This window comes from Coffea eugenioides, chromosome 11, assembly GCF_003713205.1.
Source record: "Coffea eugenioides isolate CCC68of chromosome 11, Ceug_1.0, whole genome shotgun sequence".
NCBI lineage: Eukaryota > Viridiplantae > Streptophyta > Magnoliopsida > Gentianales > Rubiaceae > Coffea > Coffea eugenioides.
Window position 1 is genome coordinate 52,166,455 of NC_040045.1, and position 24,730 is coordinate 52,191,184.

Here is a 24,730-nt window from a genome sequence, read left to right on the forward strand (position 1 = left end):
TTGGTGTACTTGAAATCGACAACTTTGTCCCCAACACTGACAGAAACTAAAGCGAAAAGCTTCGTTTGGCGGCATTGGTTACCTAATAATACCGTTTCAGCTGCTCAGGCAAGCATGCGGGCGTGGGATGGGCAGGTTTGCTTTGGAACACAAAGAGTAGGTTGATAACTTGATTGAGAGGAGGAGCAAATAAATACTAGTAGTAGAAAGAAATTTATTACAGGAGCAGTAGTACCTAGCACTAGCAAATATGTTAAACAGTTTCTTTACAAGAATTTTGGAGCGGTAGTAGTTGTGTGGTGTCATAGGGAATAGTAGCATTCCTGCCTCCAGCGGTAGCTCGACCGGTGCGGTTGTTTCTCTTTAGGCATGTTCACTAATGTTCAAGTCCCGCTGTTAACATGCTCGGAATGGATTGGGGGCGCTTTCTCTCCTATGTTGACAAAAAATATATATATATATATATATATAGTAGCATTCATGACTCCATAATATATAATCTTCGAAATAAACTAATGAAAATGACGCGGACATGATGCATCGGCCACCGGCGGGGCAGCGTACTGATTAAGATGCCCCGGACCGACATCAAATACCACTATAAAACTACCAACAGACTACTCTAGAATTATAATTAAGTTGGTGAAAAGATTCATCACCAACTACAGCACTGTCGATTTGTTTAAGACGGGAAAGAAATTAATACTAATAATAATAATAAGTATACTAGTACTCTTACTCTAAACTAGTAGTCTCTATCATCATTTTCAATTAGCTGCTGGTGGCACTGGAGGTGGCGGTGGTCAGTCGGAAATATTAGGTGGGAAGGAAGGCACTGAAGAGTACTAGTAGTAGTGCTCCAGTATTTGCAGCAGTGATTTTTATTTTATTTTATTTTATTTTAAACACTGATGGTGCGGTAAGGAGATCCGATGACTTCTCCTCCTGATCCAACTCCGGCAAAACCCCCCAGAAGCTGCTTCTTCCGCTCTTTCAGGGCTGGATCTTCTAAAAGCAGCACCTTGTCTTTGTCCCTTACTCCAACCATGTGCAAGTATTCACAGTCTTCTCTTTCCTTTCCTTTGAACAGTAACCTCTGCTCATTTGGTTCCAAATTAGTCACCAGTGAAAGTATCAACTTCAGTTCTCCTGCAACATTCATCATCATCATCAGAATATAAAACTAAAATTAGTTTTGTAAGTTTAAAAAGAAAAAAAAAAACAAAATTTGTTTTGCACCCCTTAACGTTAATGAGAGAATTAATTAACAGTTTGAATAAACAGGAAATCTGCAGGGAATTAAATTAATTAGAGTGAATGAGCAGTAATTAATTACCAAAAGTTGAAGTTGATTGAACGGAAATATCATAGAATTTGGAGACGGTGGAGACTCTGAGAGTGATGAGGCCTTCCCCGCTGTCAGCACTGTTACTGCTGCTGTCTCCGCATTGCTCTCTCTTCTGAACCAGCATTCCTCCCGGCCGTACCTCCCATTTGATCTCACCACCTCCTCCTCCTCCGTTAATTGGACTGTTGCCACCACCGTTTTCTGGCTTGTTATTGTTGGAGTTGCTTCTGGAGAACTTCTTTGATCTTAGCTTCATCAGCTTCATGCCTGCTGATAATGAATATTACCCGCCAAATTCTTGAAAAAGCAGAATCTTTTTTTCTTTCTTTTCCCCTTTTTGGTGGTCTTTCTGGACTTGGGGGGGGAAGGGAAGTTGTTCACACTATGGCGGGTTATATAAGAGGCAGGAGTATAGATGAGGACTAGCTGGGCTGCCATTTGAATCGTATTTTAACAAGTTCAGACTCGCATCATATTGTTACTGCCACTTTCGAGATTTGGATTATGAGTTTCGAATTAATAAATGTGAAACTCGTACTTGATTTATAAAATGTTCGGATTGTGAGTTTAATTCAGATTTAGTCCAAAGTCATTTATTGTTCCTTAATTTCTTTAATATAATTATTATGACTATCAAGTTCTAAAACTAATTTAACATCTACACGATCACAATATTAAAACTATACACGAACCAATAACATTTCATTAAAAAGTACATTAACAAAAATATATTTAATTAGCTCAAAGTACGTGAAAAATAATTAATAAAACATTATCAATAGTCAATACATCTTGAAATGTCCCCAATTTACTTGTACTAACATTTTTCCATACCTTTTGTTCACAATTACTAGAAATGATGGTGGTCAGTTCAAATAAAGTTTAAACTGATAGAATGTTCAAAAGGCATGTTTTGTTATTGAAACTACCCATGTATAATAATTAGTTAAAATACAAGCAACAATTACAAAAGCCAGTAAGTCAGCATCTAGTTCACATATTAGAGATATTGAGACAGTTACACCAAAAATCTGTTGTATTATTAATATTTCTTAATATATTAATGTATTTTGACACATAACTCAAAAGTAATAAGTATTAGTATTATATATTTAGATATATAATTATATATAACAAAATATGATTATTTATATACAATTACATATAGATATAGATTAAATGGCCAAGACTATATTGGATTTAAAACTAATGAAATTCAAACTTGACTCATATTTAATTCAAATTTAATATTTAGACCTAAACTCAACCCAACTCAATGAAAGATTAGGTTCATTGATATTTTTCTCATTCTGAGCAAGTCAAGTTCGAGTTGGTCCGACCTCGTTGTCAGTACTAATGTGAACAAAATTCCTCGCCAATAAAATACTACCGGCAGCAGCTTAAGCATTATTATATTTCATTTTATGTTTTCTGCTTGTTTGTTTGTTAAAACAAAACATAAATAAAACTCATCTTTACTTGTATTAATTTTTGTATTGAATTGAAAGATAAATAGCAGTACTAGCAATATTTATTTATTTATTTATTGGTTTCCCTAGGAGAGACGAGCGAAGGAGAGGATGAGGCAGCTAGCACCACATGGCATGAGTTTTCTGTGGTTTCTTGTGCTGACTTAAAAATGGTGGCACATGGGAGATGTCTTATCCTATACACGCTTTGCTTAATTGACGGACCATCCATACCAAATACAAATACAAATACAAAATATAAAATCACCATCCCCTAATCAGTTGCCCTCCCTCCCCGCCGCTTAACATTACATAATGCGAGACTTTTGTCTTCTTTCCGAACAAACATATCATAAGAGGCATACTATAATAATTATAGTATTTTGTTTAGAAACAAACATACTATAATAAGTAAAACTAATCCGGGGAGTGGCTTTTGTCTTCTTTCTTTCTTTAGAGAGTGATTAGTAGGGGTGATATTGAGTCGAATAGAACTCGATCTTGAGTTCGAGTTCGACGCTCAAACACAATACTCGAATTCGAGCAAGTTAGTTATACTGTACTTGAGTTTGACTCGAAACAATATATTTCAGGCTTGAGCTCGACTTGTTGAAGATCGAATCAGTATTTGAGTTCGAGTACTCGAGCTCATCAAAGAATTTTCAATTGAAGGAATAATTTAGTTATTTTTTAAATATTAATTAAATATTATAGCGAGTACTTGATAGAGCTCTCGAGTATGTAATATCCCTACTCGAGCTTGACTCGCACACTCAATCGAGTGGCTCAAACTCGATTTTGACAGAACTTGAGTCGAGCAACTTGCAAGCTCGATTGAGCTGCAGCCCTAGTAATTAGCGAAAGTAGCTCATGGGGTTAATTTTTGCGTTGTAGTTTATTCATCCTCTATGCTATAAACTTTTAGAATGTATACAAGATTTAAATATATATCATGCATCTAATCGTGATAACGCATATATTATTAATGCATACAAGATTTAGTCTATTATATATATGAGTCAATTATCATTACATTCAGATAGAATTTCAAATACTAAAATTTTGTACCTAACTAGCAACCTATCAAGTAACGTGTGTGAATTTATTTCTCATTCTCTCTCGTACAATTTGCTTTTCTCTTCTCTTCCTTTTTTTTTTTAAAAAAAAAAAATGGTTGTAAATTGACATTGATCCATCTCATTTTGATTTAAACCTTCATAACTTGCTGTATGCGACTTATTGAAGTAAATGGATTTGTCCGACAAATTTGTTTTTATTTATGAAAATGTTTGGATGGTTCCAACTCCGATCATCACTATAGATCAGAGCATACCTTCAGAATTATAAGTCACTTGTAGGAATTCTTACATATCACCCGCCAACATAACTTTTATATCGATAGCGAGATTCAAACATATGATATTTGATTATTAATTGAGCCAAATTGTATTGACTTTGTCCGGCAATTTGGTGAGTTGGAGGTGATTTCATAAGTTTTATTTCTGCGTCTAATGAAATAATTGCAAGTCCCAATTTCAATCCGTCAGACAAATGGGTTGCCAAATTAAGAAATCAAAATGTACTTTTGAATACTAAGGACCCTTCCTTCTGAAATTATAACTCTCACCATGAAAGCGCTGCCCCTCTATTGCCCAAACGGGAGAAGAAGGAAACAGGGGGAAAAAGAAAAGAAAAAAAAGAGGAAAAAAGAAACACATAATTGACTACGGCTCACAGACATACAGTCAGGTTGCAGCTTGCACAGGCGAACGGTGAACGGCGAAGGAATTGGTGATCTTAAAATACATGCTGCGGCGGGAAATATAATATACCATGTTTCGCAAAGGAATCTGCACAACTATTTTTGTCGCTACTTCTGATCCATTCCCGATTTACTAATTAATAATTACTTGGTTCATAATTAGGTACAATGTGCTATAAGGTGACTTTTGGGTAGAGGTGGTAAATCAACCCACTTAAATAAATTTATTCATACCCGCCCATTAATAGATAGGTATGAGTATCTTAAATTTTTGTATATGGGTATAAATGGGTTACCCAATAATACCCATTTATTAAATAGGTATTATTGGGTAACCCATCAAACCCAATTAACCCATTTAAAATTCTCTTCTTTTCCCCCACCCATTTTTTTTTCAAATTTTTCATTTTGTCATAATGTTAACTACTTTTGTTTCATTATTATTATTATTTGTTGGTTTTATTTTATTATTTTGTTTTAACTTGCTCATTTTTTGGCATTACCAATTTATGATAAATTTGAGCCTCTTTTCTTATCTTTCTAAAATGAAATTTTAAATTTATATATGGAAAAAATGTTAGGGGTTAAAAATTTTTGAATTAAATTTTTATATTAACTTTTATAGTACTTAGTTCAAAATTTTATATTCTTATTATTCAATTATTAAATAATATGTAATTTTGTGAAATAGAGTATAAATGAAAAAAATTTGGTAATTAGGCTTATTGAATATTATAAGTAAATATTTAAAACTAATGATGGGTACAAAGAGCGGTATAAATTGATAACTTAGTTTGCAAAAATGAATTTAAATGAATTTACAAAAAATTAAAATAAATGGGTTATAAATGGGTAATTGGGTTACCCAATTCATTTTTTGACTTACCCATTTATACCCATCTAATTAAATGGGTATAAATGGGTTGACTCACTTATACCCATTACCCATTTTACCCAAACCAAACCCGCCCAAGTCACCCATTTTGACACCTCTACTTTTGGGGATAATGTAATTATTTTTATTTTTTTCCTAAAATAATGCGGTGCCATGATAATAATACTCTTAACATGTTTTATTTAATTTGGCAGTTGGCTAATAATCCTAAGGTATCTTCCCTCGTGGAATGGAAATGCAAAAGTACAAAACATCTCTCTCAAGGCTGCAAGCCTCCAACGCCAATCCAACCCCCAAAAGCAGCAGCAGAAGAAGCTTCACAGCAGTTATTACTGTCTCGTATTAACTATGGTAAAATCATAGTGCCATCTATATATATAGTAGTAGTACTGACTCCTATCTCTGCAGGTAAATGGAGAATCCCAAAAAAGGTACTAATTAATACAGCTGGGTTTGGCATGTGTACTGGTAGGTTAATTTCATTATTAGCAAAATCAGGCCGGCCAGCAGCATTCTCCGGAAAGCGAAGAAGAGATGAAGTTATTTAACAGGAGTCAGCATGCCGAGATAAACGGCATACTTTGTCTCCTTAGTGCGTTACCAACTACTCGAAAGTCGAAAGCTAAGTGGCTTATTAAGATAATACTACTTGTTTTCTCAAACTACTAACGATCAAGCTATTGATGATGATTCTCCAAACCGCACTGCACTAGGCCCGAAGCTAATTGCGACAAGGAAAATTCTTATATTATCAACTTCAAACCTTTTCTGATTAGAAGACTCAGAGAGTGAGAGTATTATATACTACAAAGAGCCATTTGTGTACAAAGTTTGGAGGGGGCAAAAAAGCTGCAGAAGATCCTTATGTAGTATTTTGATCACCCCACATGTTTGTTTGATGTATGCGATGATGATTCTTTTCTGGTGGGAGGAACATTCCGGCTTTCGGGAAATTCCCAGGTCCCATATTTCATTGTCTCTTAAAGAAGTCACCTCGTCGGACAGAACCCATAAACTGCTCACAAGAATGAGTGGGAGACGACGAGAGGATGTTGGGCAATATTAATAATGTACTACTACTACTACTAGTTTGTATTTTAGCATTTCTGTGTCCTGCAAAGTATGGAAGACACACTAGCTACTAGCATCACTGCATTACTCTAGGAAAAATCAGACAAACATTCATGGTTTTTAAATGTCCTGATCGTTTTACATACTGTGGCAGCTAACCCTTTTTCTTTTCCGGTCTTTTCTATGTTTCTTTTGGATCTTTCCCCCATCCCACTGACAAGCAATGGTGACCGACTTAACGTTCATTGTCTCCAGGACTAAAAGATAAGCAGCACTGGACTTGATAATATTCTGTAATCTATTTGCAATTATTCAAATAGTAGAAGATAAAGGGCATGGATAAAACTGTGAAAGCAGGCAATAAGTAGTATTGGCTTCTGGCCTCTGGCTTCTTTCTTTCTTCTTCTTTTCTTTCTGGCTTTTATTTATCCATATATATATCAAAGCGTGAACCGGGAAACTGAATCGACAAAATAGACTAGGATTCTGTACTTTTTCTATTAAATCTGCTAAACAGCTTTGCTCTCTAGATATGGAGTTTGCCGCGGGTCAAGCATTAAATAGCTGGAGCTCTGAGAAGGAAGCTTAGGAAAGATCATGTTTGAGATTAATTCTCCCAAATTAAAATAGAACATCTTCATTCTTCATCCTCGCTCTACGATACTAGATGGGGGAAGGATTGATTATAACTTGACTAATTAAATATGAAAAAGAAAAGGCCCCAGATGCTCCCTTTACGACTAGGTGCCGGTGGGGGGATGGATCATGGATGCCTTGACCAAAGTTTCAACCGATTTGATACCACCTGAAAATGAAAAGGCCCCGTATGGAACTTCAAAAGAATTAGGTAAGTTTAGGCAAGGTTTGATCAACTAAAACTGCCAACTCCGGTAAATTGATCAATAGATTCTGTCCGGTTGAAATTGGTCGAAATTTTCAAACAATTAGTTGCATGAGTCGAGTTTTTTCAACTATTAGATACACAAGTCGTAGTACATTACCGGCCAAGAGGAAATCAAGTTGATTCGTGAACCTCCGAAATCAATTCGTTGCATGTGCTTACGGGATAAGATAACATGATCCCTTATTAATCATCAAGTTCGTCGCACATTATAAAAACCCCAAGAAGGATATCTTGATTGGTATCACGTTAATCAAGAAACCTTCAATTGCGGTCCCAGCTGACACTCTAATCATTTGGATAATCTCATAGAAATAGATTGTGGCTTAAATCTCGGAGATGAAATGTTTGTCTACAACTTTAATAGCACTAATATTCTCGCTTGGAATGGCATGAGCATTGAGCAGAACTACGCACTGGAACTTATTTTACAGTGGGAGCATGCTTCTTCGTAAGACTTGATTGAATTTGCCGTGGAAGCAATGTTGTAATTTAACGACGCATGCATTCTGGGGCAGATGCCCATCCATAAGCGATACTGCTACGGGGAGAGCTACATTTACTTGCATGCATGCGAAACAAGACTTGATTCTTTCACACAGTTTCACGATTCCCGCAAATTTAATCTAAGATATGCAATCTGTTTGCATGCGACTGCAAGATACCACTGCAATTCGTGATCCGATGGAACCTGAAAATTGTCACTTTTCGACCCAGATTCTTGACATAATTACTAAACTTTGTTCCAAAAGTGAGAAGCAGTTGCCAACTTTCATCGTTTTTGCCTTGTTGCTCCAATTCTTTCTCGTCTTTGTTTTTTCCCTCTTTGGACACGTACGTCGCCTGAAGATCGAGTGCACTGGTACTTGTCCCGGTTTGCTACTGCTACTGGAATAGTGCGACTGATTCTTTATTTATTTTTCTTGCGCAGCCTCCAATATTGTAGGTGCATACTTGCACATGGGAGGCTGTCTTCAGCTTGTAGCTTGTACAACATGATGGAAATAAAATCAAAAGCGACTCCAGTTTCGAAATATTTGCTTAATCAGGGCGTCAGAAGATCAGATCGACGTGTTCCACTTGATCTTCTAAAAAGGCAGTAAAGGTTATTCACGCATATATTAGGTGAATGAGCATATACAATCATCCAAAACAATGCTATCGCAGATACCCTGACCTCCCCTTTTTTTCTTTGCCTGCGAGGATGGTTTTTGCGTTGAACGTTCGTCCGGGGACATGAACAGTAGTAAATAGTGTAGGCTTCTAAACGAGAGCAAATTGTAACGGCTTCTTATAAAACAATAAGGAGAATATGCACCAGTCACAGCGATATAATCATGCATCACGCACAGCCAATGCAAGAAATTCTTAGATAGTTTTCGATTATCTCTACTATAATTAAGTAGGAGCGGGGGTTTGATTTGGTGTAAACTTTTGCCGTCATTTTTTGTGTTACCAATTTCGCCTTTTCATGATAAGATCAAATGATTTTACAACTTCCACAACTATTATTGAGATGATAACTATTGCTACATGATCATCTATAAACTCACAATTACAATTAATTTGGTTGATAATTACTGAAACCATTTTCTATACTCATCGTAACACCCATAATAAAGTACTCATCAAAACTATCCACTAATGAGCTCGAAATTATTTCAGTAAATATATATAAAAAAAAAAAACTCTACACATCTTTTTTTTTATTATTTGCACACACATTAGCTTGTGCCTCGCACATTAGTAATAATATTGTTGAATAATTTGTTTTAAAACTTTAAAGATCTCTCATAGATGTTTAAACATGCTGACGGCTTTGGGCGTTGTGAGGGCTTCACAAGAATTCGTGATACATGGGCTCATGTTTAGCATGCACGCATTTAGCCCATGATCGACCCACACACGCGTGACAACTATCTCTGGGCTTCAGCCTTTAAATTGGGTCTAAGCCCGTGGCAGTGCTGCAATCCATCGTCGGGTTCAATTGTTTTCACGGTCGAGGATTGTTACAGCTCACCATCGCTGTGAATGGCTGTGAGAAGCCCAGAATCTCAGTAGCTAAGGAACAGCCGAATGAATCCTTAGTAACTGAACTTATTTGCAGCTCCCAAACTTTCATTCCTTATCGTTAATTTGGCAAGTTGGTAGACCCCTACCGTCTACTGACTTTAATCGTAATCTCTGAGGTATGTACGAGCCTGCATTCGTTAACTCATTTGCAACATTTTTCAGTACTTGCCGTTTCAGTTTCTGTTTTCGTTTGATTATATTTTTAGCGTAGAATCTGTCCAAGTTATATGATCGTTTATGAGGATAGTGTAGTTGTATATCGGAGTATTATGCATCAGCAAATTTTGCTGGTTGTATTCTCAATTTTGGGCGTAAATTCCTGTTGAGGGCGATGGAAGCACTGAGCACTTGGCCTTCTAAATATGAGTCGTGGTTGGTGCCCCAGTTGGATGTTGGACTGGGTTCATCGCCTAATTGCACCACAAGAAAGCTTAGAAGAAAAAGATTGATTCTTGCTGCTTCTCTTAGTCATATTCGTGTGGGTTTGACGGGTATCGGGAGTCGAACTTGTTGCTTTAAGTGCCAGAATTGGGATTCGAGGAGTAAATTGTTCTGCAACTACTCCACACGTCTCTTGTGTGACCCAAAGAGAGGGTCTTTAGGTGCATCCTTTGCGTTGAATTTGGTATTGGAGGAACAAGCTACTGGCAATCATGTTAGGAAAGATGAAAATTCAGCTTCAACTAAAGGAGTTTCAGTAGGAAGTGATCATGGGGATTTCACTTGTGTTGCCTTGGAGGAACAAGCAAGGGGCGTCCGCTTGACTTTTACCGGCGATGACATTGCCACTTTCAGTGCCGCAGATCCTGAAAAAGAACAAGAACTGAATAGTGAGGAAGTAGTAGGCATTGAAAAAGATGCTCGGAGGAGGATTGATGTTAGAGCACTCGGTTGGAGCCTACACAAGGCCAGATCTGTAGACGATGTGGATGAAGTTCTTAAGGGCAAGGGTGAACTACCGCTTCAGGTTTATTCGTCTCTGATTAGAGCTTTTGGCAAAGAGAAAAGGCTAGACTCTGCAATGGCTCTTGTTGAGTGGCTCAAGAGAAAAAGTCAAGTCACCAATGGTGCTATTCGGCCAAATCTCTTCATATATAACAGCCTTTTAGGAGCAGTTAAACAGGCTGAAAAGTATGATGCTGTTGAGCGAGTCATGAATGATATGACCATTGAGGGTGTACATCCTAACGTCATCACATACAATACCTTAATGGGTGTCTACATAGAACAAGGTCGGGAAGTTGAGGCGCTCACTCTCTTTGAAGAGATGCCCAAGAAAGGCCTGTCTCCCACTCCAGCATCTTATTCCACAGCTTTGTTGGCTTATCAGAGATTGGAAGATGGATTTGGAGCTGTGAAGTTTTTCGTTGAAGTCAGAGAAAAATTTCGAAATGGTGAGATTGAAAAAGATGTCAATGAAGACTGGGATGATGAGTTTTCCAAACTTGAGAACTTCACGACTCGAATTTGCCACCAGGTGATGCGGCGGTGGCTTATAAAGAGTGAGAATTCGGGTACCGACATATTGAAACTACTAACAGAAATGGACAAAGCTGGACTTCAAACAAGTCGTGCAGAACATGAGCGTCTTGTGTGGGCATGCACTCATGAAGAACATCATCTTGTGGCAAAAGAATTGTACAAAAGGATACGGGAAAGGGATGTGGAAATAAGTTTGTCAGTCTGCAACCACATTATCTGGTTGATGGGAAAGGCTAAAAAGTGGTGGGCAGCTCTGGAAATTTATGAAGACTTGTTGGACAAGGGGCCAAAACCCAATAATATGTCATACGAATTAGTGGTTTCTCATTTCAATATACTCCTCGCAGCAGCTAGGAAAAGGGGGATTTGGAGATGGGGTGTAAGGTTGTTGAACAAGATGGAAGAGAAGGGGCTTAAACCAGGTAGCAGGGAATGGAATTCTGTCCTCGTTGCATGTTCTAAGGCCTCGGAAGCATCTGCTGCTGTGCAGATATTTAAGAGAATGATTGAACAAGGTGAAAAACCAACAGTCATTTCATATGGGTCATTGCTTAGTGCTCTGGAGAAAGGAAAACTCTATGAGGAGGCCCTTCAGGTCTGGAAACATATGGTTAAAGTTGGCGTGACCCCGAACTTGTATGCCTACACGATTATGGCTTCAATTTATACTGCTCAAGGTAAATTTAATATTGTTAATTCCATTGTCAGGGAAATGGTTGCGGCTGGGGTTGAGCCAACGGTTGTTACATTCAATGCAATTATCAGTGGATGTGCGAGAAATAACATGGGAAGTGCAGCTTATGAATGGTTTCAACGCATGAAGGTACATAGCATTTCTCCCAACGAGGTTACTTACGAGATGTTGATCGAAGCTCTTACAAATGATGCTAAACCGAGGCTTGCATATGAGTTGTACTTGAGAGCTCAGAATGAGGGCCTGAGTCTCTCTTCAAAGGCATATGACGCAATCATCCGTTCTTCAAATCTCTATGGTGCTACTATTGATGTGAGCTCTCTTGGGCCTCGCCCGCTAGAGAAAAAGAAGGTCCAAATCAGAAGGCATTTGTCTGAATTCTGTAGTTCAGCGGATGTTCGTAGGAGGAGCAAGCCATTTGATAGCAAAGAAATCTACAGTGTTCATCATAGGAAGGAAGATCACAGCTGAACCTGGTTCCACTCACCTTTCAATTTCCCGTGGTACTTGGTACAGTTACAGAAATAACTGGCTTTCATCTTCCTGTTTGACAATAATTAATGTCTTTCTCTTTTATGCATACAATATCTTGTTCGGCATAGATTTTGGTTCAGTTGCTATTCCATACAGGTTGTATAGCATTAGTCTAAGAAAGAATTACTGCTACACAATGTGCTGTGATGCCGTAGACCCTCTGTCTTCAGAGCATGGTTGAGTGCTGACCCTTAAAAAGTTAGTTACACTAGAGAAGGGGGCTCTGTTTTTGGAACCTGGATTTCAAATTCGATCATTTTATTAAGGTTGTAAATTGACTGGATTAATTGAACTTTCTTGCGTTTCCAGTCACTGTCTACTAAAGTCAGTCGGGCAATTGCTTGGGCATCTAAATTGCTTTACGAAAGCGTCTTCATTAAACTTCCCATCGATGGGGTTTACAGTGCTTTGATAATATGATTGTTGTGTGATAACTCTTCCCTTTCCTTTCTTCTCTCAATCTCTGTAACCATCAAGCTGGATTATTGACGGCAATCTTTTCGGAACAAAGTATCTGTGCCATCCCTACAGATCGAGGAGCATCTGATTCCTTGATTATCAAATGGCTCTCCTTGTTCAACACTCTGAAAACGTGGAGGACGTCATAAAATTCGAAGACAAATAAAAGATGAAGTCTTGCTAGTTACTACTACTACTATATACTAGTAAGCTTTTGAAGGTGCTTCAGAGCACTAGAGCATGTGTTAAAATTCATATTTCCTGTGCCATATATGTTGAGTTTTCCTCCTCTTCGTTTCCTTAGAAAAAAAAAAAGAAGAGTAAAGGTTCAGAACGAATGCATTAGTTATAATAAACTTATAAATAGGAAAGGATAAGAGAAGCAAATGGGTTCTTCTACTGAATTGATTCTCCTTACAGAATTGATTCTACTTCACGACTCGAGGGTTATCTTTATATTTAGCTCCACTGCTGTCTAGCACGATGCCTGAAATTGGTAGTGGTGGTGCTGTTTTTCTTTTTTGTCTGTCCCAAATTGCAGTCCACTTTTCAATTGAAAAATTTAATTATTTTTTAATTTTTCTAAAATACCCTTATCCAATGTAGGTTGTTATTAGTATAAACTTGTTATTGAATATAATTTACCCCATTTAATGTAAAATGAGGATTGATTCTTTATTGATCATCAATTCAAATTCCAATAAAACCATCAATTCAAGTTTTCATGAATAATTAATATAAAGTTGTACTCTATTTAATGTAAGGGTATTTTAGAAGAATAACAATCTAAATTTATTTTTTCAACAAAGTTAACTACTTTTTCTTAAACCGTGTGAAAAAAGGACTAGGATTATTAAAATGGAACAGAGGGAGTAGTATAAACTAGGCAGAAGAACCTCAAAGCCTTATCACGTCGGGTATTTAATATTGTCTCAATCTTTCCTATAAGGAGAGTGTAGGTGCTAAATTTGATGCTCAAATTTACATTAATTAATAAGAATAATTTCCATACATCTAAACCCATTATTATGAGTACCATCAGTATAGAAAATATTATAATGGTTAAGCATTTTCATTAGAATGATCAAATTGTTTTAAAAAGGTTAGTTGAATATTTAGTTGAGTAAAATACTTAGTAGTCAGTGAGCAAAAAAAATCATTGAAAGAAAGTTTTCTTTCTTTCTTATTTTTGCCATTCGGGGAGGTGGCATTTGACTGCAAAATCAAGCAAGATTTGCTGCCAGCGCACTGCATTCTTTGACAACCAAAAAAGCACTACTAGACTCGTGCGCTGGTAGTACTGTTGAATATAAATCCGAAAGAAGGAACTTTGATGATCCAACGAATTTTATTCCAAGACTAATGTCGTAATCCATCAATAATGTCCTCCAATTCACACCACAAAAAAAAAAATAATAATAATAACGACACTTTGCCACCTCAATGAAAATAATAGGCACTTTATCCACTTGAAAAATATTATTGTGTTTGCTATTAGTATCTAAGTATTCTATTTGAAAAAGCAAAAACATATATAGACTGTTTAAAAATATTGACAATTCTATCTTTATGTTGTAATAATCAAATTGACAATTCTACAGAAGAATAGTTACAGCACCATCTGTATAACAAATTGGTACATGACTTACTAGACTAGTAGGTAATATATGTATAATATATAAACATATAAAATTCGATATTTCAACAAGTAATTCAGAATTCGTTAATTGAATTTTAATAGCCACTCACTCTCGATTAACTTTCCCAAATTTTAATCGAGAATTTGAATATCTATTTCAAAATTGTTTGTTTTATAAATTTCCATTTGACCAAAAAATCTCATTTAGATTGTATCAGCCAATCTTTCTTTCTTCTTCTTTTTTTTTGTTTTAAGTTTGAACACTCCTAAATGTGTGTGTGTGTGTGTGTGTTTTTTTTTTATTTTAAAGAAAGCCTTTGGTATTAAATATGACTTTTTATTCCTCAATAAATATCCTTAATATATTATCGTTATTTATCAGCAGCATCAACATTCAACAACACAACGCATTTAAACAATCCATTTTCCTGTATTTTCAAATGAAATACTCGCCATGAACACCATATAAAAATTTCAAGCGGGTAAAATGTCTATTGCTTTCAGCCCGGGGTGTCGGGGAGTGTTGTTAACCCTAAAATTCAATGCCAATTATCTCTTTCCTTTCCTTTCATCTGGATGGTGTATGTATGACGATTACTAAAAGTTGTTCCTGAGCCCGAATTTAGAAGTTTGTGGGACGGAACAGTCGGCAAACTGCTCTATAGTATATGCAACTACTTTCCAACGGTAATTACAGAAACCCCAGATAGTTTGTAGCAGTAATAATTTACATATTTTGTCTTTGTTTTGTTTTCATTGCTTCCAACTCAAACTCCAAGGGTTCAAAAAGACTCTTGAGAAGATGAGAATAAAATATACGGAATTAAGTACTTAGTACCAAAGAGAGACGAGCACTCCGACACGAAGACCCGCTGACGCTGGTGAGCCGTGGGATCTCTGGCGCATCTGTCCCCAATGGATCAGATACCTACCAACCAGAAGGGAAGTGGAATTGACGAAAGAAAGAGTAAAGTTATAATCTTCATGCGTGAGTTGAATTCCGTTGATTATGATACGAGTTTTTAGTTTGTATTGCAACTTGGAGCTTGAAAAAAGAAGATTTGGAGGCTGAGAAGTGAGGAAGTGAGGAAAAGAGTATGGAGCCCCCGAGGGGGTTTTTTGCTTCTTTGTGGAGCTTCATCTGTTTTCTCCCTTATTTTATTGGCCTTCTCATTCTTGGTTTCATTAAAGGTCTGTATTAATCCTCCACAACTGCTTTTGTCTGTCTTTCTAAATGCTTTGACACTTGTTAGTTTAATGTGTACCGACTCTATTTCACTTACAAGTTCTTTACTTTTGCCCTGCTTCTGCTTGCCCTTTTTCCAGTTATCCAATTCAGATTGTGGGTTTGGATTTTCGATATTGAACACAACAAAATATTCTGTCGCTTTACCTCCCGGAATTTCGCTTGCTAGATTGAGTTATCTGGTTTGAATTTGTTTAGCTACATTACGATTGCCCAATTTCATTGGCCTTTTTCATTCTAGGTTTTCTAAATAGATTTGTACCAATCTCCGGTGTTTAATATGGCAACTTCTTATTTTACTTGCTACTTGGTTACTTTCTTTAGGAATTTGTCTTGGAGTAACCCATTTTGCTCATCATCCAACTGACATCAATAAATTTTTACGGGCTAAGATGATACACTAGGAAATATAAAAAATCTGGGGCATCGTTTTGCCTCGTGGATTTCACTTGCTATATGGGGTTAGCTTGTTTCATTGTTCTGCTACCACATAATTCCCCCCTTTTTTTACCCTTCTTTCTCATGATTGCGATGCGCACCAGTGGGTAATATAGCAAGGATGTAGATTGAAGCTGGTGGATTGGTTTCTCAATTGCGAAAGTTTTATTCTTTTACTTAGTCATTTCTTGATATTTTCTGATCATGTCTGGTCAACACCCCCAACGGAGAAGTTTTAATAGTTGTTAAAAGATATGCGAGCCTTTGAAAGCAATAATGCATGTATTTTGCTCTAGTCCGTAAATACGAGTTACCCTTCAAAGCATTGCACAGTTTATTCAGGAATTTTCTTTCTAAATTTGGATATTGATTTTGACATTATTCCATTTTTCTCAGGTATCATTTTGTGCCCATTAATATGCCTTCTCATGTCAGTTGGAAACTCTGCAGTAACATTGGGTCTTTGGCCTGTGCACCTATGCTACACTTACTATTGCATATTGAGGTATGTGTTTTTGGTCCCCCTCTAAATATGTTGGTTAGGTAACTTGGTATATTATTTCCTGCTTTGCCACATTCATTTGGTGTAGCTCCTTGTGACATCATTCTAATGTTTCTTATGGCAGCACGAAACAATTAGGGCCAGTTCTGAAGCTTGTACTCTGTCCACTTGTTCTTGTCCTGTTAGTCTTCTGGCCAATAATAGCAGTTTTAGGTAGCATTCTTGGGGGTGCGGCATACGGATTTTTTTCACCAATGCTTGCCACTTTTCAAGCTGTTGGTGAAGGGAAGACAAATCAATTCTTTCACTGTATTTATGTATGGACAAATTATCTCCATCATTATTATTTTTTTTAAACTATACATTTTGCGCCTTTGAAATCAATGGCAGCCTTTCTTTACAGGATGGAACTTGGGATACTGTCAAGCGAAGCTTTACTGTTGTTAGGGACTTCCTGGACATGTGTTACTATTCCTATTTCTCGATAATGGATGATTTACGAGTTCAAGGCCTTTCCGCTGGGAAGTACTATGAGATCAGGCATGGTTCCCTCTTATTGACAGTTTTTAGCATTGAATTAGGTGCAAACTAGCATAGTAAGAAAAGGATCGGGCATGATTCTTTCTGGTCTATTATATAAATCCTCCTAGCAACATGTTATCTGTTGGTTCCTGATACTTCTAGCTCTCTCTGCTCGCATGTGGACTTGGTAAATCTTATCCTGCCTATCCACAGAAAAAAACAAATGCAGTTAGCCTCAAGGATTTCTAGCCTTTTTGTTGGTTATTCTGCATCAAATACTGAAGCTGTAGCTGCAAATCATTGGATCTTAGCTGTTATTTCATCAATTTCCAGGCTGCAACTGCGTCTTGTTTCTGTTAGTTGCCTATTGAGTACTCAAGTTTTGTAATTTAATAACATATTGAGAGCAAAAAGCTCCAGGAATGGTATTCAATTTTGCTCTAAAATACTCTATTAAAAGTTCTCCATGCAGAGGGAGATTGTGTCATATCCAAGGATTATTTCCTTTTTGCCTCCTTTTGGGACAGAACTGGAAAAGGAGGCAATCCAAATCTTCAAGGAACAGTTCATAGGATTGGGAAATGTCAGAACTGTATAACCAGTCTTCCCCACCCCTAAGGCTTCTGGTTACTGTTTTGTTACCAACAATGGGGAGATAGTAATATCTATTCCTTCTTTAACCATCTTCAGGCTTCTCTCTCTTTTTTTTTTCTCCAATACAGTTGTGCCCTCATCAGTTCGTCCTGGAATGACGGTGTTTGACTTCATTAATTGTCCTTCTGTAATGCTTTGCTTTGTCCAATGACATCGGGGCTGTATTGCAGATTGCTTTATGTTCCCGGAGCACTTATTGCTGGAGTGCTGGGATTTATGGTTGACATGATTGTGATATCAATCATTGCCATTTGCAAAAGCCCCTACATGCTATTTAAGGGGTGGCATCGTTTATTTCATGACTGTGTTGGTCGAGAGGGCCCCTTCTTGGAGACAATATGTGTGCCATTTGCAGGTCTTGCTATCTTGCTCTGGCCATTGGCCGTTGCTGGGGCTTTGCTGGGCTCTATGGTATCAAGCATCATCCTGGGCTTTTATGCAGCTGTTGTTGTATATCAGGTTAATTTGCATTCTTCTTAAAATTCGGGTTGATGGAGACAAAGAAAAGAAAAGAATTATATATAGCTGTGCATTATTGGACTGTGGAAGTATTTGCCTTACTAAGATTCTTGCTTTTGTAATTGCAGCATTTTTCTTTTTCTTTGTCACTTAGCTTGATAGTCTAATGCTATAACATTTGGCTGCAGGAGTCATCTTTCTGGCTGGGCCTGTGCTATATTGCTGCTTCCTTGTCCATCTATGATGAATACAGCAATGATGTTCTTGACATGTCAGAAGGTTCCTGCTTTCCTAGGTTGAGCTCTTGTTCTGTTTGTGGTTCAATTAAATGTTTGTTAATGCATATATTCATTTCACACAAAAACGTTCTGGCAAATGACCTTAATTTTCTGGTGCTTGAACAGACCCAAGTACAGAAAGAATGCTGCATCAGTAACCAGTTCTCGAGCAGCATCCTTTTCAAGGCTCCAGTCTTTTAAACGTACAACTTCTTTCAGTGGCCGTATGGTTGAATTGAGGTCCCTTGAGGTATATTTCTAGTGCTACATATAGAACATCTTAAGTTGTCAACTTTGATATTTTAATGCTGATCAGAGCTCCATGAATGGCTCTTGTAGTTGGTTGACGCCTTACTCAAGGAGTGCCAGCGCTATGGGGAAATAATGGTTTCTGAAGGCATAATAACATTAAAAGATATTGAAGATGCCAAGTCTTATAAAGATAGTGGCAAAATAATCAGCATTGGTTTACCTGCTTATTGCATATTTCAAGGACTTCTGCGTTCAGCTAAAGCTAATTCTGCTGGTATATTGCTAAGTGAGTGGTGATGCTTTCCCTTCTAATACTTGAAATGTAATTATTATGCATATGGCGAAGATATGATTTCTTGGCACTTTGTTCTGCCAATGCAGGTGATAATGTTACTGAAATAACTAGTACAAATCGGCCAAAAGATGCTGTCTTTGATTGGTTTTTTAACCCACTGGTGATCATTAAAGAACAAATCAAAGCTGAAAACCTATCTGAAGCTGAAGAGTTATATCTTGGCAAATTGGTTCTACTAAGTGTTGATCCTGAGAGGCTGAAAAAATCTGACATCGGTGCACCACCAGAGTCTGAGCTAAGACGAGCTGAACTTGATGGATTAGCTCGAAGGTGATGCAGAAAGCCTTTTTAAAGAATGCTTTTGTTTATGTTACTCTGATTTAATTATTTCGTATTGCATCTGGTCTTATTTGTTCTTTGAACTTTGTTATTAAAGACTTCAAGGAATCACTAGATCCATATCAAGGTATCCCACATTTAGGCGGCGTTTTGATACCAGTATGAAGATGGTCGTAGAAGAACTTGCCAAAAAGAATGGTGAAAGTAGCATCTCTAGTGGACCTCAAACAGTTCCCCGGTCAAAAAGCATGTTTGTCCGAATGTTTAGCCAAAAATCTTCTAGAACCAGAACGAGTAAGCATGGATCTGATCTAGAGGCCGGATCAGTTGTTGAGAGAGATGTTGAAATTATATGAGAAAGAAATATGACAACTTATGAGTTTGTATCTGTAACATTTGGGTGTCAATAGCTGATTTTGAACTCCAGCGCAGGTTAAGTTTCACATCATTGAAGTTTTTCCTTGGAGAAAGGGAAATAGGAATGTAGTGGGATATTGGTTTTCTTCCGTGCTTTTGAACAGTTACAGATTGTGTTGTATAGAAAGGGAACGTAGTGGGATCTGGGATTTTGGATTCGATTATTTGCTTTCTCCAACATTTGTATCTCCATCGCTAACAGCAGCAGCAGCAGCCTGAAGGAATTTTTGAATACGCACTGTACATGAGAAGGAAAACTGTCTCGGGGGTGAGTTTTATTAAGATTCTATTACGCGCTTTGTGACTTTGGATATACTTTTTCGTTGACAGGAACTTCTACTAGTGTGTTTGGATAGAGTATTATTTTGAAATAATTAATGTTAGATTTTTTGTAATGTGATGTATGTGAGATGAAAAAGTAATTGGAAATGTAAAAATGTGAATTGGAAAATGTGTTTATGATACAAGCGAAATATTATTTGATTAAATTGAGCTATCCAATATCTTTGTCTCGTTTGCTCGTGCGTGAAGTGCTACAGTGCTTTTTGGTTTTTTTTTTTTTTTTTTGGGTTTCAATTGGTAATTTAGCTGAGAATTTTTTATTTTTTTATTTTTTTTTTGTCGACATAGGGGTGTCCGGGTCAATCCTTACAGGGCCCGACTAATCCCCTGCGACCCGGGCTCGGCGCCCCAACCCGACCCTAGCACGTTAAGTGCGCGGAGGAATCCAGCAGAGCTGAGACTTGAACTCGGGACCTTTTGGTCCCTGTGGGAGGAGGCTATCGCTGGACCATTCACGCGGGGTGGTAATTTAGCTGAGAATTGATATGGCAAAACTTGATGAAAAATTGACAACTTAAATGGGCCCGCTTGGATTGTATGTTTTTTCCGGATGTTTGTCTAAAAAATAGTGGTGTGTGATCAAAATACACCAAAAAAACAAAAAATCCTTTATCCCCTCCTAACCTAACCTATCATTTGGCTAACCAACCATAGCCACACACAACTGCTACTCACCTTCACCATTTGTACCATAATTTGATTTTTTTTTTCCTTTGATATTCTTATTTTATAAAAGTTGGTAAGTTTTTTAAAATGTTACTCTAAATTTACGTGTTTTTCCAATTTTTTTTTTATTTTTAGAACACCCCTAAAATAAGGGTGCAAACGGACACCTAAACGGCTGGGCCCTTGGATAAATGAGAGCTGGACCTTTTTTTTTCGCTTAGGCATTGCATTACGCAAGCAAGCAACTAGTTAAGTGTGTTTGGATAGAAGATTATTTGAGATAATTTTTTGAGAAAATACTGTAACACTTTTTTTATGTGATATATGTAAAATAAAAAAATGGTTGAAAATGTGTTAATGACGTAAACAAGTCAGTGTGTGTAAATAAGATGTAAATAACGCGCAATCGCAGGGATTTGGTGCAATTTTTTTTTTTTAAAATATCAACCAGTTCATCATTTAAGATCTCCGAACTTGTACAAAGTTCTGTACTTATCCAAAGTCTTTTTCCGTTTTCGAGTCTATTTATGATCGTGTCTTGAGAAGGATAATTTTGATAGTATATTAATAAAAACTTTCTCATATTAAAATCTGAACTCTGACTTGAGAAAGGTAATTTTGCACTGAAAAGATCAACATAACATTTCTTCTCATCCAACCGTGACAGGAAAAAGTTTGAAGCCTGCATTTGTATCTTTTGCACGCTGTTTGGAGTTCACAGACGCCCCCGCCCGCGAAGGCCGGAACTGGTCTTGGTTGGTAAGAGCCGAATTGATACGTTGGGTGTTCCTATTGTTCTCCATTAAAGAACTTAAAAATCATTAAATCAATGGAAGAAATAAAGCTCTAAAATATACTAATCCCAAAAGGTTTTAGGCTTGGGCGTCTGTGACTCTGTGGTGTTGTTTTCTTAGAAAAAAAAAAAAAGACAGAGAGAGACTGATTAGAAGGCTAGCATTACTCAATAAAAGGGGGATTACAGTCTCATTACGCGTTCGCTGCAGACAATCACTTCAAAAATTTGCGAAGATTACGCCCATTATAATACACACTACTACTTTCGTTCGGATAGGAGTCTCTAGTTCTGTTTGTGTACTTAAATATGGCAGGAAGAGGAGGAAAATAAAAAACGACGACACATTAGCACCAGACTTTCAGTTCCGAATTCTGAAGGATCTTCATAAGTGGGAAAAATAACCCAAACAACTGATGACTGGGTTCTAAAGAGCAAGCTCAAAACCAATCTATGCAAACAAGGAAACACTGGAACATGAGCCATTTTACCATGTAGAATTTGATCTTAGCGTCTAGCTACATATCTTACTGCAGATCCCTGAACGAGAGAGGCAATGGTCAATTGAAAATATAGGATGGAAAGGAAATATTTTCTATTCCGTCTTCCTCGAGTCTTTGAGCTGTCCTCTCTTCCGAATCCTGAGGCAGAACTGCAGACGCCAAGCATCTACAATCCACTCGGGCAAGGAATATGCCAAAGCCCACAGAAGAGTATGTGGCCAGTGAGGTGTGCAACGGGGTTCATAGCCGATCCAGCGCAAAGCAGCCCGGGCATAGCCATCACTAGATGGAACAAAAAAGGAGGATCTTCTGATTGATGCCATTTTAGTTGCCACGTACAGTGGTACCTGCACTCAGAGATAGAATAGGGAATTTTAGAACACCAAAGTGCAGAAACCACGATTCTATATCCGTCATTCCTAGATAAAATAAGCAAAGTTCTCCAGATGTTTCTGAACTTTTCAGCGATGACAAGAGACTGCCATCCATGTTAGTAATTGGAGGCAACGAGCAGATGAAGTAGAATAGGTAATCCAGTCTGTAAATCACAATCTACTTGCTTCCAGCAGTCTTTACTGGGAAACCGCAAAACTAAGGCTGCACTTTCTAAGAAGATGAACCTTTCTTTACAGATGGCGGTAAAAAACAGGGCATAAGAAGAGATGAAAGGGCGGCCACAAAGAAGAGAACAATCAGAAAACTACTTGTTTCCCTTTGTACTCGCCCTATTTGAGACCAATGTCCAGGCGCACGTTTAATATCAAATACAAATGTCCAAGACAAAAGGATTAATAGACATTGACAAAGCAGTTGAATAAGACATGAAAACTTGTACTCAACATGACACTCAGCAGATGGTTTACTCAAAGCTATAAGAGCAACAGACAACTTCCAAGGCATAAGATTTTTTCTGTTGGTTTTATACAAGGTAAAATTGGAAAAGCAGCATGTTTAAACTCTAACCTTACCTTTTTTGGTGTAGTAAAACGTGCTACACACATGGCACTTACAGCCACATTTAATTACAAAGAACTCACCACAGGTTTCAGAATTCCTAATGGTTGCCACAACAGAGTTATGGGAAACAAGATTCAACCATGCCAGCAAATACAACAGCTATCACTAATGTCATGAATTCCAAAAATTCTGTAGATCTTTTATAGTCATTAGTTTAAAAAGCAAATGCATGAACAAAAAGAATCAAAAGCCACAGTATGTAATTTCCTGTTAAGAGATCAAGTCAGACCTGACACTGCACATCAATTCCGCTCTTCTTGTACTCCACATAGAGGCATCTAGAGAGCTGATCAATGTACCTGCAAGCAAGACTCACCGATCTCATTTAGTGAATTCATGATGTCTAATACTGTCATACACAGCATTCATATTCTCAATCAAAGTAGACAGCAGGCCGTACTAACCCAAAAACATGCCTTTCAGGTAATTTTTGCAAATCTAGGAAAGAAATAAACACTGCATCTGAACTCAAAAAGGGGCAATTATGAAGCAAATGAATGAAGATAAGACATCCATCAACACAAGCAGCGGGAGAGCATGTATAGATTAATTCCCTTGTAAACATAGATATTGCTTAGACAACCATGACATGGCTCCTAAAACCCTCTCTTCAGATTTCCTGCTGCACTTTTACAGTCTCTACAAAGCCCGCCAAGAGCACAAACTTATGAAGTTTAAAATATTTACCTCACAAGTAGTCAACCCTCTTAAGCATCAAGAAGCAAGACGAAGCCATTTCAGAAACCTTTTTTTTTTTTCAAAGTTTGAAACCAAACAAAAAAAAGTGCAAAAACAGAAAAACGATAAACACTAGAGTTGGAAGGAAATGCTTTACGCTTTGGTGGCAGCATAGACAGCGTAAAGAGGATCCGAAGGAATGACAATGGCTGAACCCGAACCAATATTAACAATAGCCCCTCTCTTCCTCTTGATCATTCCAGGCAAGACAGCCTGAGTAACCTTGGTGGTCCCTTCCACATTAACCTTAATCAAATCACCCAACAACTTCTCATCCACCTCATGGAAGTACCTGGCATAGGGATAAGAAAGCCCAACGTTATTAATCAAAACGCCAACATCCAAACCTTCAATCGCCTCCTTAATCCTCTCAACACCTTCATTCAAATCACCAGAGAAATCAACCACCACTGTCTTGATCTGGGTCTGCCCGTATTTAGCCTTGACGGAGTCCGACACATCCCGGAGCTTATCCGGGTTCCGACCCACCAGGACCAAGTTGACCCCTTTACGAGCTAGTTGGAAAGCAAAGGACTTGCCAATGCCGTCAGTGGGTCCTGTTACTAACGCCCATGACCCGTATTTCTTGAGATTCTTGGCGGGTCTGAGGAAGTTAACGTAAGCCCAGCTGAGAATAGAGTAGAGGGATTTGGCGAGGTTCAAAGAGCCCAAGGCCACAAGTAGAAGCAGCCACAGAGGCTGAGATCTCATTTGTTCCCACAGGCACTGCTCCATATTTGGAACGGCGTCAGCCACAAAGGGAAATTTCGCGGCTGCAAAAAAGAAGGAAGATGGATCTGCAAATTGGCTTAGATGTTATCGCCTACTATTTTACCCAATGCATCCTTGTAGCACAAAGAAAGAAGCAAGCAGTGCTGACAGGGGTGAGACGGCCTCATCAAAGTTATAAGAGGCCTTTTTCAATCAATCAATTGCAATATT

The 24,730-nt window shown here is 37.6% G+C and overlaps 4 protein-coding genes across 7 annotated transcripts; 2 read left to right on the forward strand and 2 right to left on the reverse strand.

Annotated features, from left to right (window-relative positions):
* Positions 1-205: 205 nt before the first annotated feature.
* Positions 206-1,700, reverse strand: LOC113754142 (BAG family molecular chaperone regulator 1). The gene is made up of 2 exons (XM_027298495.1): positions 1,337-1,700; positions 206-1,149 (listed from the first exon to the last, which is right to left on the reverse strand). Exons 1-2 carry the CDS (start codon positions 1,611-1,613, stop codon positions 902-904), a joined length of 525 nt encoding a protein of 174 aa, XP_027154296.1. The 5' UTR covers positions 1,614-1,700; the 3' UTR covers positions 206-901.
* Positions 1,701-9,488: 7,788 nt separating this feature from the next.
* Positions 9,489-12,675, forward strand: LOC113751521 (pentatricopeptide repeat-containing protein At3g46610-like). The gene has a single exon (XM_027295558.1). The coding sequence runs from the start codon at positions 9,851-9,853 to the stop codon at positions 12,164-12,166; it is 2,316 nt and encodes a 771-aa protein (XP_027151359.1). The 5' UTR covers positions 9,489-9,850; the 3' UTR covers positions 12,167-12,675.
* A 2,172-nt stretch (positions 12,676-14,847) lies between these two features.
* LOC113753496 (uncharacterized membrane protein At3g27390-like) lies at positions 14,848-19,930 on the forward strand. Of its 4 annotated transcripts, XM_027297667.1 has the most exons (11): positions 14,848-14,973; positions 15,009-15,014; positions 16,408-16,516; positions 16,638-16,830; positions 16,917-17,053; positions 17,860-18,148; positions 18,337-18,443; positions 18,553-18,676; positions 18,766-18,964; positions 19,060-19,303; positions 19,410-19,930. In XM_027297667.1, exons 3-11 carry the CDS (start codon positions 16,440-16,442, stop codon positions 19,666-19,668), a joined length of 1,629 nt encoding a protein of 542 aa, XP_027153468.1. In that variant the 5' UTR covers positions 14,848-14,973; positions 15,009-15,014; positions 16,408-16,439; the 3' UTR covers positions 19,669-19,930. The 4 variants fall into 4 exon arrangements, with proteins under 4 accessions (XP_027153468.1, XP_027153467.1, XP_027153465.1 ...); XM_027297666.1 differs by having other exon boundaries at positions 14,848-15,014; XM_027297664.1 differs by lacking the exons at positions 14,848-14,973; positions 15,009-15,014 and adding an exon at positions 15,027-15,518.
* Positions 19,931-21,860: 1,930 nt separating this feature from the next.
* On the reverse strand, positions 21,861-24,706 carry LOC113751737 (very-long-chain 3-oxoacyl-CoA reductase 1-like). The gene is made up of 3 exons (XM_027295853.1): positions 23,886-24,706; positions 23,280-23,349; positions 21,861-22,380 (listed from the first exon to the last, which is right to left on the reverse strand). Exons 1-3 carry the CDS (start codon positions 24,521-24,523, stop codon positions 22,126-22,128), a joined length of 963 nt encoding a protein of 320 aa, XP_027151654.1. The 5' UTR covers positions 24,524-24,706; the 3' UTR covers positions 21,861-22,125.
* Positions 24,707-24,730: the final 24 nt, after the last annotated feature.